The sequence below is a fragment of the Drosophila sechellia genome, chromosome 3L (genome assembly GCF_004382195.2).
Source record: "Drosophila sechellia strain sech25 chromosome 3L, ASM438219v1, whole genome shotgun sequence".
Lineage (NCBI taxonomy): Eukaryota > Metazoa > Arthropoda > Insecta > Diptera > Drosophilidae > Drosophila > Drosophila sechellia.
The window spans coordinates 4,766,062-4,779,217 of NC_045951.1; the positions used below are offsets into that span (position 1 = coordinate 4,766,062).

Below are 13,156 nucleotides of genomic sequence, written 5' to 3' on the forward strand. Positions count from 1 at the left end.
CATCCTAACCGAACAGTGTGGTTAATAGAGCAGCGCAACAGGGGAAGTTAACCAACCTCGAAATGATGTACCCCACAGCGTATGTTGTATGTTGGCCCGAAAGGACACTACCAAACATTGGGGGTATCTCGAAACTTAATAACTTTGTTAAGTAACACCATTTTTCCGCAGGCCTGTTATTAGTCCTTTTGTATGTGCCTACGTAACTAGTCAGCTTGGAACTTCGACAAACAGCTTCTTGATTTGAAACAATTTCCTACCAAAGCTTCATTGGGTAACAGTTTTATTGGTTAGAAATCAAATTTCGAGAAATGCAAAGCAATACAGCTTAAAGTTGCTTCCTGCAGCATCATCTTGGAATGTAATAAAAGTCACCCCCGGATAGCTTCTCCATTCACACTCGCATGCTCATAACCTTTTCTAGGGGTGCAAACAGAATTCCTTGAGTATAGAAAAAGAGCAATGAAGAAGAAGGCTCCAGTACAATGAAGAGTTTACCTTTGGCGGGGGAAAGTACAGCAATTTTAATAACAGACAGAGCGCAAAAAGCGTATGCAAAAATCCATTCCAAATCTTTGCCCGTCTAATGCTTGTAGCATCATCCGACCAGCCATCCAGATTTTAGACATGCAAATTTCCATTTTTTTTGCTTCCATTTTTTTTTTTTTTGTAGCTCAGGCTAAGCCATGGTGGGTTAGTAGGAGAGGGGCTGGGGGGTGGAGGGTCCTGGCCCGCAGGCGGAGATCCTTTCAGAAGCGCTCAGGCAGCGCACGTAGAGCGGCTGCCAAAATGAATGACATTTATTGAAATACGTTATATAAAGAATGAAGCAAAAACGCACGGGAGCGCAACAAAATGGCTGCGTGAATGCCGAGACGGGAAAGGGGGCGAAATGGAGACAGCCAGACTTTGGGACAGTGCCAGACAGACAGATTTGGTACCGCATACACTTAGCAAAACAATGTACTACTTGATTTTACACTAATACATTCAAAACAATCAAAAATGGAAAAAAAAAAGTATCTCTGCACTAGGCATCCTACCATGTGATACATTAATACATTAATTGTATAGTATTTGGTATATTTTCGAAATTTTTTCATTAATTTATAATTTAAGTATTAAAGTATGGTAGTTCCGGTAATAATATTTGCAGTGTTTGTAGGACCTACGCTAAGGCATAGGCTGTTGTGGGCCAGCGGCGCATAAATTGAAACGTTTAGTTCCGGCCAACTGAGCGGCTGACAAGCGGCCACCCATTCACCCACACACCCATACACCCATACACACATACACACGTGCGTACACGCACTCCACGGGTCCTGTCAGAACGACATCCTTGCTGGGGAAGTGGGATTGGTGCGGGGTCGTAGGTCGCGGCCCAGTCAATCAAAAGCATACGTCTAACGGATTTACACTTCGCTTTATTTATTCGCAGGCGGAGGACGGCGTAAGGACGAAACAGTGGTACACACAGCTGCAGTACCACGCCCAGGGCATGGGGGCGTGGCGCAAGAGGCGTAACGCCCTGGCCAACATCATGATCAACGGCATGCTGGCGCGGAGCTAGCCCATTCCCAAACTTCCAGTTTGAAGCAGCCAGCCGTCCATCTGGCAAACGATTAGATGGCAAAGGACATAAAACTCAACAATTGGTTATGCATTTAATGTGTATTTATGCGCTATTAACCAACGAGCAATTTCGTTTCGTAATTATAATTTAAGTGATATACAATTGAATCGAGCACGCATAACGCTAGTTAGTGTTTACATAATACGTATACCTATTTCTATTACCTATACCAATACCAATACCACTACCTATACTATGCATAACCATACGTACACACGAATACCCTGAACACAATGCAATAAAATACCATACACTAATTAAACACTTCAAATTGCGTAATAATTGAGAGGCTATTTGTTTCTGGACTTGCGTCATAAATCCTGCTTGCGGCATGTCTATTGAATCCACCTGGCGGCGAACCGAGGCGTTGCGAGGCTCCTCGATAAATCTCACAGAGCTGAATTATTTTTAAATTTAGCTCCCAAGATTTATGGGGCACAGGGAAATTATGCAGGCCATTGAGGCACGCACGTGGCCCAGACTAAGTCCAAAACAATCAGAATCACTGCCGAAAAGTGCTCGGCCCAAACCATAGAGCATGGTAAATATTTTCGGCATTACAGGAAAAGAGTGTGCGGCCGAGTTGATTAAACCATTTTAAATCCATGAACTCATATTTGGCCAACAATAAAAACACTCAAGTGGCAAGGGCTCTCGGCTTTATTATTTGTTTAATTACACAAACAACTGGGCAGATTATTATGGTTAAACACGAAACGGTAATTGTTATGACCAGCAATTGCTGCGACAATTGTAATGGGCAAAAACGAATATAAATATGTGAACTGGCTTTGGTTGTCGAGCGAGCTCTGTGTATCTACAAATATCTGTGGTAACCGCTGGGTTAGAGCCTAATCTATGGATATATTTTGCTAATGGATTTTGGTATTATATTCGCTGTTCATGCACGTAAAAAAATGAATGTATTTACATTTAATTACTTCTTTATGGGATTGTGGAAAATATGAATGCCTAGATACTAAGATAAATAGTTATGCATTCCAACTTCAAACTTAAACCTCCTTTTCTTTAAGTGTAGCACACATTTATGGGCAGTGCAAAGTTCTTGTTATTAACTTTTCATTAGTTTATTATGCCAAAGAATTTCATTCTAACCAGAGCTGTTTATCTAGATTCCAATTCCAGACATTCAACAAGCCAAATGTTTAATGGAAACACTCAAACTCGTTCATTTTCCCTTTTCCCTGTGGTTAACCCACATAAACAACAACACTGCGGACACGTTGAAATTAGTTCGGCTGAGGCAATGGGAAAATGATTTCCAGACTCGCCTGCGGCGCATCAAAGCCTTTGGTGGCTTCCGTTGTAAATTATACTAATACGCCACGTAAACAAGTTCCAAATCCTTAAAGCTCCGCAAGAAGGCAAAACTAGGGAAAATTGAAAAACGACGGACTCAGGAAAATATTGTAGCCACTGCCGGGAAAAGCAACAGCAAAAGCAAAGCCAAAGGGAAACTGCATGCTGAGCGCAATTATGCTGGACAAACATTTACCAGTCAGGCGAAGCAGCCACGGCTGATGCACACAAAAAAAAACCTCATAAATAATCAATATTTCATGAAAATATATAAGGAAATTATAAATTTAATTAATTATAATTTATTGTACAAGAATATATCTACATGCATTCGTTTCTCACATTTTACAGCTTGTAAAAAATGTTCAAAAATCTTTTTAAGCTCGAAAGTATACGTAATTTCTCTCAGTGCCCCGCAAACGACTGGTGGCAAGTGGAAATGGGCTTGGAGGTCGGTACTTAGCATGCACCTTGGCACACACACTCCAAGCCCATCCGATGGCACTACTTTCAGTGTTCAGCTTCGCTGCTTGCCAAACACAGACAGAGTCAAAGTCAGAAACTCGTGGATTCGAAGGTTCGAGGGTTCCAGGGATCAGGGATGCAGGGACTCCAGCCCAAGTCAGCGGGAGATGTTGACTAGGTCGTGAACGTGTTATAACAATAGGGTGTCGCGATGGGAGTACTGGATGCTGCACCAGCCAGCGACTAACACTAACGAGCAGTTAAACAAGCTTAAGATTTGCCGACGCAAATAAAAACACAGCCGGAGAAACGGTGTGGCCGGGCCACCCAGTTGAGCCTCCCAGCCCGGCAAAGCCACCGCCAATCCCGCCCAGAAATTGCTGCCAAGCGAAACGGAACGGAGCGGAGCGGAAGTACGGATCGGCTTGCAATAACATACCCAAGGCACGTAGTACAAACACGGTACATTATATTGTATAAGCAGACTTCATTACGGTATTTAAACAGAATATCCACAAATTCTGACAGCCCAACTGGGCACCGTGGATCGAAAGCCCAAAATGGAAGCGGAATATGTAGTACCGCCTGGGTATTTTGTGTTTAGCTCGAGGCTTCCCTGAAAAAGGAAACCAAAACTGAATTATCCGTATGCTCGAACAATACGCATCGAAAGCCACAACCCATGCTGAATGCATATCCATTTTGAACAGAAATGTACATTCAATAACTATTCGAATCTCTATGGAATGGAATGGGTTCAAAATAAGAAAAAAAAGTATTGAAAGTGTTATTTTACGTTTCTTTTGCCTGTGTAATTGCTTTGCGGTTGGAACATTCAGCAGTTTTTCGTTTCAGACTGGCATCATTGCAGGCCTCATAATTCGAATAATATGCTTTCATAAATTCAATATTATTGCTTCATAATTTCGGGCTCGATAATTAAAACTTTGCAGCAACTGCGTGCGAAAATGGTGCCTTTACAGTTCGCATTCAATATCAAATTAAAATTGAAAGCCCGTAAGTGGCAATGTTATTGGAAAACTTGCCAAACTTGCAAACATTTTGGCAGCGAAACTTTTGCATTTCACCCATGGTGCTTGAGGGCGTGCCAAGATCCACATACCCACATCAAAAGTCAAATTGTGAGCAGTCGAGCAAGGAGTGGAACTATCTAGAGGACCGCAAGTCGTTCCAGGTTCGAAAGTCTTGTAAAAAATGCATCACGTACTGCGAAGGTTGGCGTCTGACTCCTGATTCCCGATTCCCGATGCCTCATGCCTGATGCCTTTCAATGTGATTAGACCCCAGGCACACTGAATGCACAAACTTTTCCGGAGGAGAGCGAAGGCGTGCGGGTTCCCACACAGACATCCCTACGACTGCGGCATATGCTGCCTGTGGCCAACAGTACGGATGGGCAATAAAAATTTGTCGCCAGGCCAATAAATGTAGACCATATCCAAAGGCCAAGAAGCCACGGCGCGGAAAAACTAACCGACAAAAAATGCCCATCCATTTCATTGCTGTATTTAAAATGCCGCAAAACTTGCCAACCACGAGACCCCAAAAAAAAAAAACAGGGGACACAATGGAAGGCCAGGTGAGGACAAGGTGACTCCTGGTCGGGATTCCCTCCTTTTCGGTGCTCCTGTTTTGGCCGTGCGCAAACAGATTTGAAGTAATAAAAAATTGAAATTAAAAGTTCCACTTCAGTTGACCACTTGGCCACTTGGTCACCGCGAATAGCGACACAGTTTTCACACGAAATAGGTCGTAAAAATTATGAGAAAATCCGCGAATAAACGTGAACGGCGATAACTGCCAGAGATGCTGGCTATTTCGGACAATTTTGTATAGGGACTTTCTTTTTCGATTATATAATTGAATAAGGTGAAATGGAAAATGCGGAGACAATTGTCTGTTATTAGAGGTCACCATTAGTTGTATATGACTTTTGGCATACATTTTTTTCAATAATTTTTCAGTATCCTTTTAACAGAGTGGATTTTGATAGTCTCTCCTCAACTAACATCTCTGACATCCGTCTAAGGTAAACTTGTTCTAATAAGACCACCTAACCACCCCCTTTATTCTATCCACTTCAGCTGGCTGCTCAATGAGGTCAGTGGGCAGGCATTTCATTTCCATAATATTCATTATTTCGCGCTTAGAGCAAATCAAACAAATCGTTCTGCAGGAACAAAAGAAATTTTAATTGCTTGGCGGCCTTCTCCGTGGCGGTGTGTTAGTGTGTATAGGCGTGTATATGTGTCTAATCAAAATTGCTGTGCACACACATTCAGCATATTTCACACATCGTAGCCGACAGAGAGAACATAAGAATAATGTGCCACACGTTCGGGCATAAACCGAATTAAGTATACGCCGCGTTTGCCGGTCGGAGGACCTAGTCCCGAGTACCAAAGCCCGGAGTCGCACAGCCGGAGTGTCGAAATGCCGGACTCCAAGCCGCAAGAACCAACCACACACACACACACACGTAAGCACACTTTACGCCAAGTCGCATCTTTATGCGTTGTAGCTGCTCCAAAGTGGCAAGCAAACACCCCACTCCGCCCACAATTTGACAACCGACAGCATGTGCTAAATATGTATGAAAAAAATAAAATAGAATAAAAAAAATCAAAAAAACTAGGAAGAAAAGTGTGGCAAAAAGTTTTTGTGCGCACGCCGTGGAAAGGCCAACGTCTAAGTGAATTTGCCATAGTCAAATTTTGTGCGGCTTGTCTTAGGTCAGGTCTGCGAACTACGGGTTACCGAATTCGGGTTTGCGGACCAAGAAAGACGGACTGAAATTTCCCGGGCAGAAACACAAGTGCCGGTCGCGTGAGCTGCATGAAATTTGCATTCATTCCAGCCCAATTCAAACAATTTCGTCCCGTGGTCGCACAATAAAATGCCCAATCTCGAAATTATTAAAAATTTCAAATAAATCAAAAATTTGACCAACCTCCCCGCCTCCGCATTCCCCTTATTATTTTTTCTGGCAAGCCCCAACCGACAGCAGCTGCCGGCAAACTTCGTGACCGACTGGCGCCGAGTTCAGTGTGTCAATCGAACTTTAACCGTCAACCGACGGCTTTTCACAGAGAAAAGCGCTGACAAAAGCGCGCGGATGCGCAGTGAAGTGAGTGCATTCGGAAAAGTCTCAAGAGCAAGTGAGTGGTTTTCCTGAGTGGAACTCGAATTCTTCAGGACTAAGTCACGTGACACCAAATCTTCAGGCAGTGGCTGAAATGAAATCTGAAAGGAGATGATTAAGCTCTACTACCTACACAAATTCACCTCGAAACGAAATTTTACATAGGCAATTCAGAAACCTTTGACTTGACTTAATATTAATGCAAGTTTACATAGAGCTTTCTAACGGCTACGTTTTTTTTATTGGTTTTTGAGAATATATATAATATATATGCAATATTCAACATTAACTTGTATTTCCCAATAAAATATATATTAATGAAATAGCTACTTTTTAAGCTTTAGCATCTTCTTACCTCTTTTGTATATATTCAGAAATCATTTGATCATTAGTGGGGATAGAAAGGAACTGCATTACCCAAATTGAATTTTAAGTTTTAGTTTTTCCAACTTTTCCAAATTGACCTCCTGTTATCCGACGAAAACACTTAAGCGGCAATTGGTCATTGACTGGGCGGAAGGATCTCGCGTCCTTTGGAATCCTTTAAAACGCCTCCGTAGGCTCGATGCCACATTCCGGCAAGACAAGGCGCTAAGATGTTTGCTTAGCTGGCAGGAGACTTTAAGCTTGGGGGAATTTGCATACATTAGGGGTGTTTTGTTATTTTGTTAGCAAAAGGCAATTCAAATCCTTTTACTTCCGCTTTAGGCAGCAACGACTACGGCACAAGACAGATGCGACTGATAGCAGGATTCACATTCGCACCACCGCCCTCTCCGGTTTTCCTGAGCCCCCGCCCCTTTAGTTTTCCCATCCGTATTTAACGGTGACGCGTGCGTTGCGTATAAAGAAAAATATGATTACATATTGTTGTATTTTGAAAAGCCGGCGTAAAGGAGTGGAATAGGGTTGACATTTTTTCCGATGCTATGTCAAAAAGCGGAGCCCAGCCACTCAGAGGCAATCAGCTTCGATTGCCCCGAAAGCACAGGAAATAATTTCAATCGCAACTAACAATATATAGACAGTACGCTATGTAGAAATTGCAACTGCATAATTGCAGCAGACGAACAAATAATATTGCTCACGCTAAAATTGCAACTCAAAGTTTTTCACATGTAATACAAGAAATTTTTCTCAGTGCAGACAACTGCCAAACAAATAGCCAACAACAAGAGCCGAAGCGACAACAAGGCCAACAATGGCGGCATTCAATTTTTAATATTTGCCTTGCAAATTTTGTATAAAATGCATATGTTGTGTACAAGCCTCCAGGACGCCATCCCCTGGGATTACCAGGCCCCCGCCCCTTAAAATTGGTGGGCGGAAGAGCCGGAGACCGATGACTGGCGGAGGGCACACTATCGCCCAATAACACACGAAACGGGGAAGCTCCAAAAACTGGAAAACTGGCAACAGGAAGCAGTCAGCGCCGGGCCAAAGTGGGAAAGTGAATGAAGCACGGCAATGTCAACACATGGAAATTGCAAGGACAGCGGCAAAAAAAGAGAGAATACGAGGAAAACCGAAAAGGAAAACGAATAGCAGCAGCCACAGTAACTATAAACTGGAATGATATTGCCAACGAACATAACACAACGGCACTGAAAATAATTTACTTTTTGAAAATAAACCCATATAGTTCACTTTAATTCAAAACTATCTTGGTATCAGATGCAAAAGTATCTGAAAGTAGGCAACAATATATTTTCACTGAGCAAACTCCATCGAGTTAAAGCACTTAAGATGCAATTAACGCTTAGGCTTGTTAATAAAATGTTGTTTTCAGTGCAGGCAAATGGCAAAAGCGCAGCTAGTGAACCCAGTAGGACCCAAGATAGCTCCTAGAACGAAGTTAGGCTGGGCCGGGCGGAAGCAATAAATTGGTTAGGTAAAAAGCTTGTCGCAAACGCAGACACCGGTAAAAAGCGGCACGCGAGGCCGAGACAGGCCCGTAATTTTTGCCCACCAAAAAGGCAGGTGAGGCGGAGGAGGAGGAGGCGGAGTGAAATAGAGGTGCCCAAGGATGGTTTATTTCCCATGAGGTTGCAAATTAATACTAAATGTCTGCCATGCAAACACATAATTGACTTTAAATTTGTTTTGACAAGAAGAAGTGGAAAACTTTGCAACTTTGATGGGGGTGGGAAAAACTGCAAGTTTTATTTCCGACTTAGTACAACCAAAAGGTTCAAAATTGTTTTAAAATATCTGGTGTTTTCAATATTCTAAAATAATTTATTTCTATCGTCATAAAATAATATATAATGCTTATAAATATAGGTTTAAGGTGTATGATATCAATTCCTATATCTTCAAGTTGTCCATAAAAGAACTAGTTATGAACCTTCTTGATGGCCACGCTGGTTATATCGGCCTCCTTGAGCTCCTCATCTGTAGTGCCATTGTAGATGTGCTTCAGATACAGATTGAAGTAGTCTGTGTAGTTCATCGGTGTGGATATTTGATGCTTTCGAACTGGAAGCCGTGGCGAAAGGGACAACATGCTGGCCCACTGGCCGTCGCAGAGGTCATCATAACGCAGCAGTCCCACCTCGTGACCTCCCAAATCGCCAGGACCACGGCACATGGGCTGCTGCCCGTCCCAGAGTTTCAGCACAAACTCTCGTATCCACCTGGCCAAATATAGAGCTCGGCAATCGCAGTGCCAAGGATTCTTGTCCAGCTTGACGGCCACCAAATTTTCCAGGCCATGAAGTGCTCCATGTGGCAGGAACATCAGCTTGTTGGAGTCAATGCGGCTAATTAAAAATTTAATTTAATTTAATTTAAATTTACGTAACCAAGAAAATACTTCTATTAGAACTTACAGCTTTTCCAATTGTGAAAGCGGCTCGAAAGCGCGGGCATCGAAATTTTTAAGTATGTTATTGTTAAGCAACAAAATCTTAAGGTTAACTAACCCCTGGAAGTCATCGGCTTCCAAGGTGGTTAGGTTATTGGAAAATAGGGTCAAACGTGTGAGAGCACTAACATTAAGGAATAGATCAGCTGGAATGCTGGACATGGAGTTCTGGCCCAAAAACAATTCATTCAGGTTGTTCAGCTCCACAAAGGCATTGCCATCCATCTGTTAGAACAAAAGGTTAGATAAAATGTAATTCAATTTTTTGGGTATGCCTACATGACTTATCCGATTCGTGGTCAAATCAAGGGTGACCAAGTTGGCCAAATTATTGAATATAGTTCCCGACAGCGATGAGATGCGATTATTATGCAGTGAAAGAGTTCGTAGACTCCTTAGTCCCGCAAAGAAGTCATCATCAATCTTTGCTGAAAAAGATAAAGGATAAAAAAAATATGTCCCAGTTCCCTATAAACTAATATCGCCCTTACCTATTTGATTCCATCCAAAGTCCAGGGTCTTCAGCTTGGTCAGATATCTAATGCTGCCCGAACTAAGCTCGCTGATTTTGTTTCTGGACATATCCAGCTCCTCCAGCATCAGCTGATCTCGCAGAAGATTGGGTGGAAAGTTCTGAATCTGATTGTCGCACATATTAATCACGGTGAGCCTTTGGGCATGGTAAAATATCGATTCGGGCAGCATTCCAATCTCGTTTTTACTCAGATCCAGAATATTCAGGTTTCGTAGCTTCCAGAAGGTACGATGATCAATATCCTCCAGTTGATTGTTTTGAATGCGCAAAACCAAGAGGCTATCCAGATCCTGGAACAAATCGAAGGGCAGAAAATCCAAAACATTGTGCGATATATCCAACTCTTTAAGCACGGTTAGTCCTCGAAAGGTATCCTTGTGCAGTGTGGAAAGGATGTTCCTCGAAAGATCTCTAAGGGATTTTTAGAAAGTTATATACTTTTGTGTAACGAAGAGACTAGCAAACTCACATGTTGACCATATTCATGGGTATCACCTGAGTGACAGGAACTGATTTAAGATTGGTATTCCAGCAGGTGAAGCTCTTGGTGTCCGGATTGCAGCGACACACACCCGAGGTGCAGTGATTCCACTCGATTTGGCTGCCAGTGGCCAAGTGCCAGACGGGCTGCTCCACGGATCGGAGGCGACTCTCGATCTGTCGCACCCGCTTCACCAGATCAAAGTTGGCCAAATGGGACATGGCATTAATCTCCCCGCCATTGCCATCTCCACCATTATGACCATTCGCCTTGGACTTGGATGGTTTTTTATCGTTCGCAGCGGACTGGGTTCCATTTGGCATTGAGTTGATGAGCATCAAGAGCTGGGACACAATGCCCAGTGATTCACATGCATTCAGACTGCAGTTTCTTGTGTCCGAGGTGATGAGAGGGAGCAGGTACCTCTGCCGGAACTCGTCCAGACTCTGGATGGGCGTCTCCTTTGCCTGTGAAGGTCCTGTGATCACCTCGGCCGGATCCATCAGCAAGACTAAGCTGACTAGTTGCCATACTCCCAGCGACATGTCTTCAGCGAATTCCACACACGTTCTGAGAAGTCTGCCCCGATCTGCAGTCCCATTTATAGTCCGCCTAATTCCGATTTAATTCGTAATTCAAATAATTTACGAAAATTTGCATTTACTGCAATTACGCTTAAGTAGCTCACAGCACCACATGGGAGCCGGCGGATTGCAGCGCATCTTGCGGTCGCCCAGGCCTCACCAGATGGAACATCTCTGCTCTCCGGAATCCAACGACCGGCTAGAAACCGAGAGTCTCAGTTTGGATGCGTAATGATCAACAAAGTGTCTAGTCAACATGTCTGAACAATCAACTGGAGAGCTCGGTTGGGAAACCCCTCAGAACGCGACTCGAATGCCATGTAATTCGTAATTATATTGCATACATACATTTCATACATACATTTCCGTTTCAAATCCTGCTTAAGCAAAGTTTATTGTATGCGGCTAAGATAAATGATTTTTCTATAGTAAGATGGTTATGCACATATGCATGTTATGTATGCACTTATTGGATAAAATAATTCTTAACAGATTCATGGGGTGTAGCAGAAATGCCGGACAAAACAATCTAAAGCTTATGAAAAGTGTTCTCACTGTTAAGATTCGACCTTCATCCTTCGAACTCGCTTGTTGTACCTTTCAACCTTCGAAATCACAAAACTTTCTAAGACCTAGATGGCACATTAACAGGGGGAATTTATACAGGATTTTTCTAAAGGGTCAGCACAACAAAGTTTTTTTCCGAAACTGGAATACAAAGAGTACTTTTTAAGACGTGCTCACAGATGGCGCCACATAGTGGTTTGTGAATTTGCTAAGAAATGCAAAAAAAAATTTCCTCGTGCCATTCCTGCGTAGGAGTAGCTATTTATACTTTACTTAATAAGCTTAACATTTTTCTGTTAACTATAATATTTTTTGTGAACTACATTTATAGTATCTATAGTATGAGACTAAAAGCTCTTCCTGGACTGACACCTATCGAAAGCCAGCTCGATTGGTTTTACGCACAGCCTTTCCGCCACTTCTTTGTACTTGGTCAAAAGACTATTGGGATAGGGTAAAGCCCGCAAATCGTCCACGTAGTTCATGTGTATCCTCTCCAGTTCGCCAGGTAGCCGGATGGGCTCTGAATCGTCCGCCGGCTGGCTATTCTGGATGCGACCACAAAAGTCATCGAAACGTTCAGTAAAGTTGGGCAAGAAAAATTCTGGATCAAGAGCAATAAATACTTGACCCAAGTTCGATGGTTGGTCCTGGTCCATGGTTATATGAGTGGCATATTGGGCACCAGAGAGCACTCCACACAGAACATCTATCACGGCTGACAGGCAGTAGCCTTTGTGACCTCCAGCTGGAAATAGTAATGGTGTCCTTAGGGCCAAGCTGGGAAAACAGGTGGATAAGCCTCCCTCGTTGGCCGCCCAGCCATGCGGTATATACTCATCGTTGGCCCAAGCCCATTCCACGGCTCCAATGTCCTTCACGCTGGTCGCCATGTCTAGTACAAAATGGTACTGCTCACCCTTTACGGAGAAGGCGAAGCAATTGGATCCAATGCTGGCGGACTTTGAGTTGGGACCCATCATCATTGGAGCCGAATTGGACATCACGATTCCGGCTAATCCCTTGCCGGCAGCGCGAAATGTAAACCAGCTGGCCATGCCAATGTCGTGAGATTGCTGGGCCACCACGAAACCGATGCCAGAGTCCTCAGCTTTCTTCACCGCCAAATCCATACAAAAGTTTCCCACAAACACACCCAAGGCGGAATTACCATTCACATGGGCGGTGGACACTGTTTCGCTGATTATTGAAGGCTCTGCGCCCACCTTGGCATGCCCACTCTGCAGATCACTGAGATAGTAATCCAGGCGATTCAGCCCGCTTCCGTAGTTCCCTCGATAGTCCGCCACAACCAGGAACTCGCTGATGCCGCGCACTTTGGAGGGGGAAACTCCAACCCGCAGCAGGCAGTCCTGGATGAAGCGGCGGGCCTCGTCCACCAGAACCAAGGACGTGTCGCCCCGATGCTGCGCAGATGCGGCAGGCATGTGGTAGCCACGAAGGCAGCTTCCCAGCCACAGAGCTGGCCGGAGGAGCGCCAACATTGTGTAGAACTGATTTTCATCCAATAGAAAGGTGTAG

At 43.7% G+C, this 13,156-nt stretch overlaps 3 protein-coding genes across 3 annotated transcripts in view; 1 reads left to right on the top strand and 2 right to left on the bottom strand.

The window, feature by feature from the left end:
* Window positions 1-1,897, top strand: part of LOC6610826 — a 107,581-nt gene extending 105,684 nt beyond the window's left edge. Inside the window, exon 10 of the mRNA XM_002035356.2 lies at window positions 1,439-1,897. Within this exon, the coding sequence (XP_002035392.2) occupies window positions 1,439-1,570 (132 nt within the window). The 3' untranslated portion in view covers window positions 1,571-1,897. The remainder of the gene's footprint in view (window positions 1-1,438) is intronic.
* Window positions 1,898-8,806: 6,909 nt separating this feature from the next.
* On the bottom strand, window positions 8,807-11,157 carry LOC6610827 (leucine-rich repeat-containing protein 15). The gene is made up of 5 exons (XM_032718902.1): window positions 10,452-11,157; window positions 9,939-10,393; window positions 9,727-9,875; window positions 9,413-9,672; window positions 8,807-9,343 (listed from the first exon to the last, which is right to left on the bottom strand). Exons 1-5 carry the CDS (start codon window positions 11,006-11,008, stop codon window positions 8,917-8,919), a joined length of 1,848 nt encoding a protein of 615 aa, XP_032574793.1. The 5' UTR covers window positions 11,009-11,157; the 3' UTR covers window positions 8,807-8,916.
* A 685-nt stretch (window positions 11,158-11,842) lies between these two features.
* On the bottom strand, window positions 11,843-13,155 carry LOC6610828 (uncharacterized oxidoreductase YjmC). Its single transcript, XM_002035358.2, has one exon. The coding sequence runs from the start codon at window positions 13,117-13,119 to the stop codon at window positions 11,962-11,964; it is 1,158 nt and encodes a 385-aa protein (XP_002035394.1). The 5' UTR covers window positions 13,120-13,155; the 3' UTR covers window positions 11,843-11,961.
* Between the last annotated feature and the right edge of the window lies 1 nt (window position 13,156).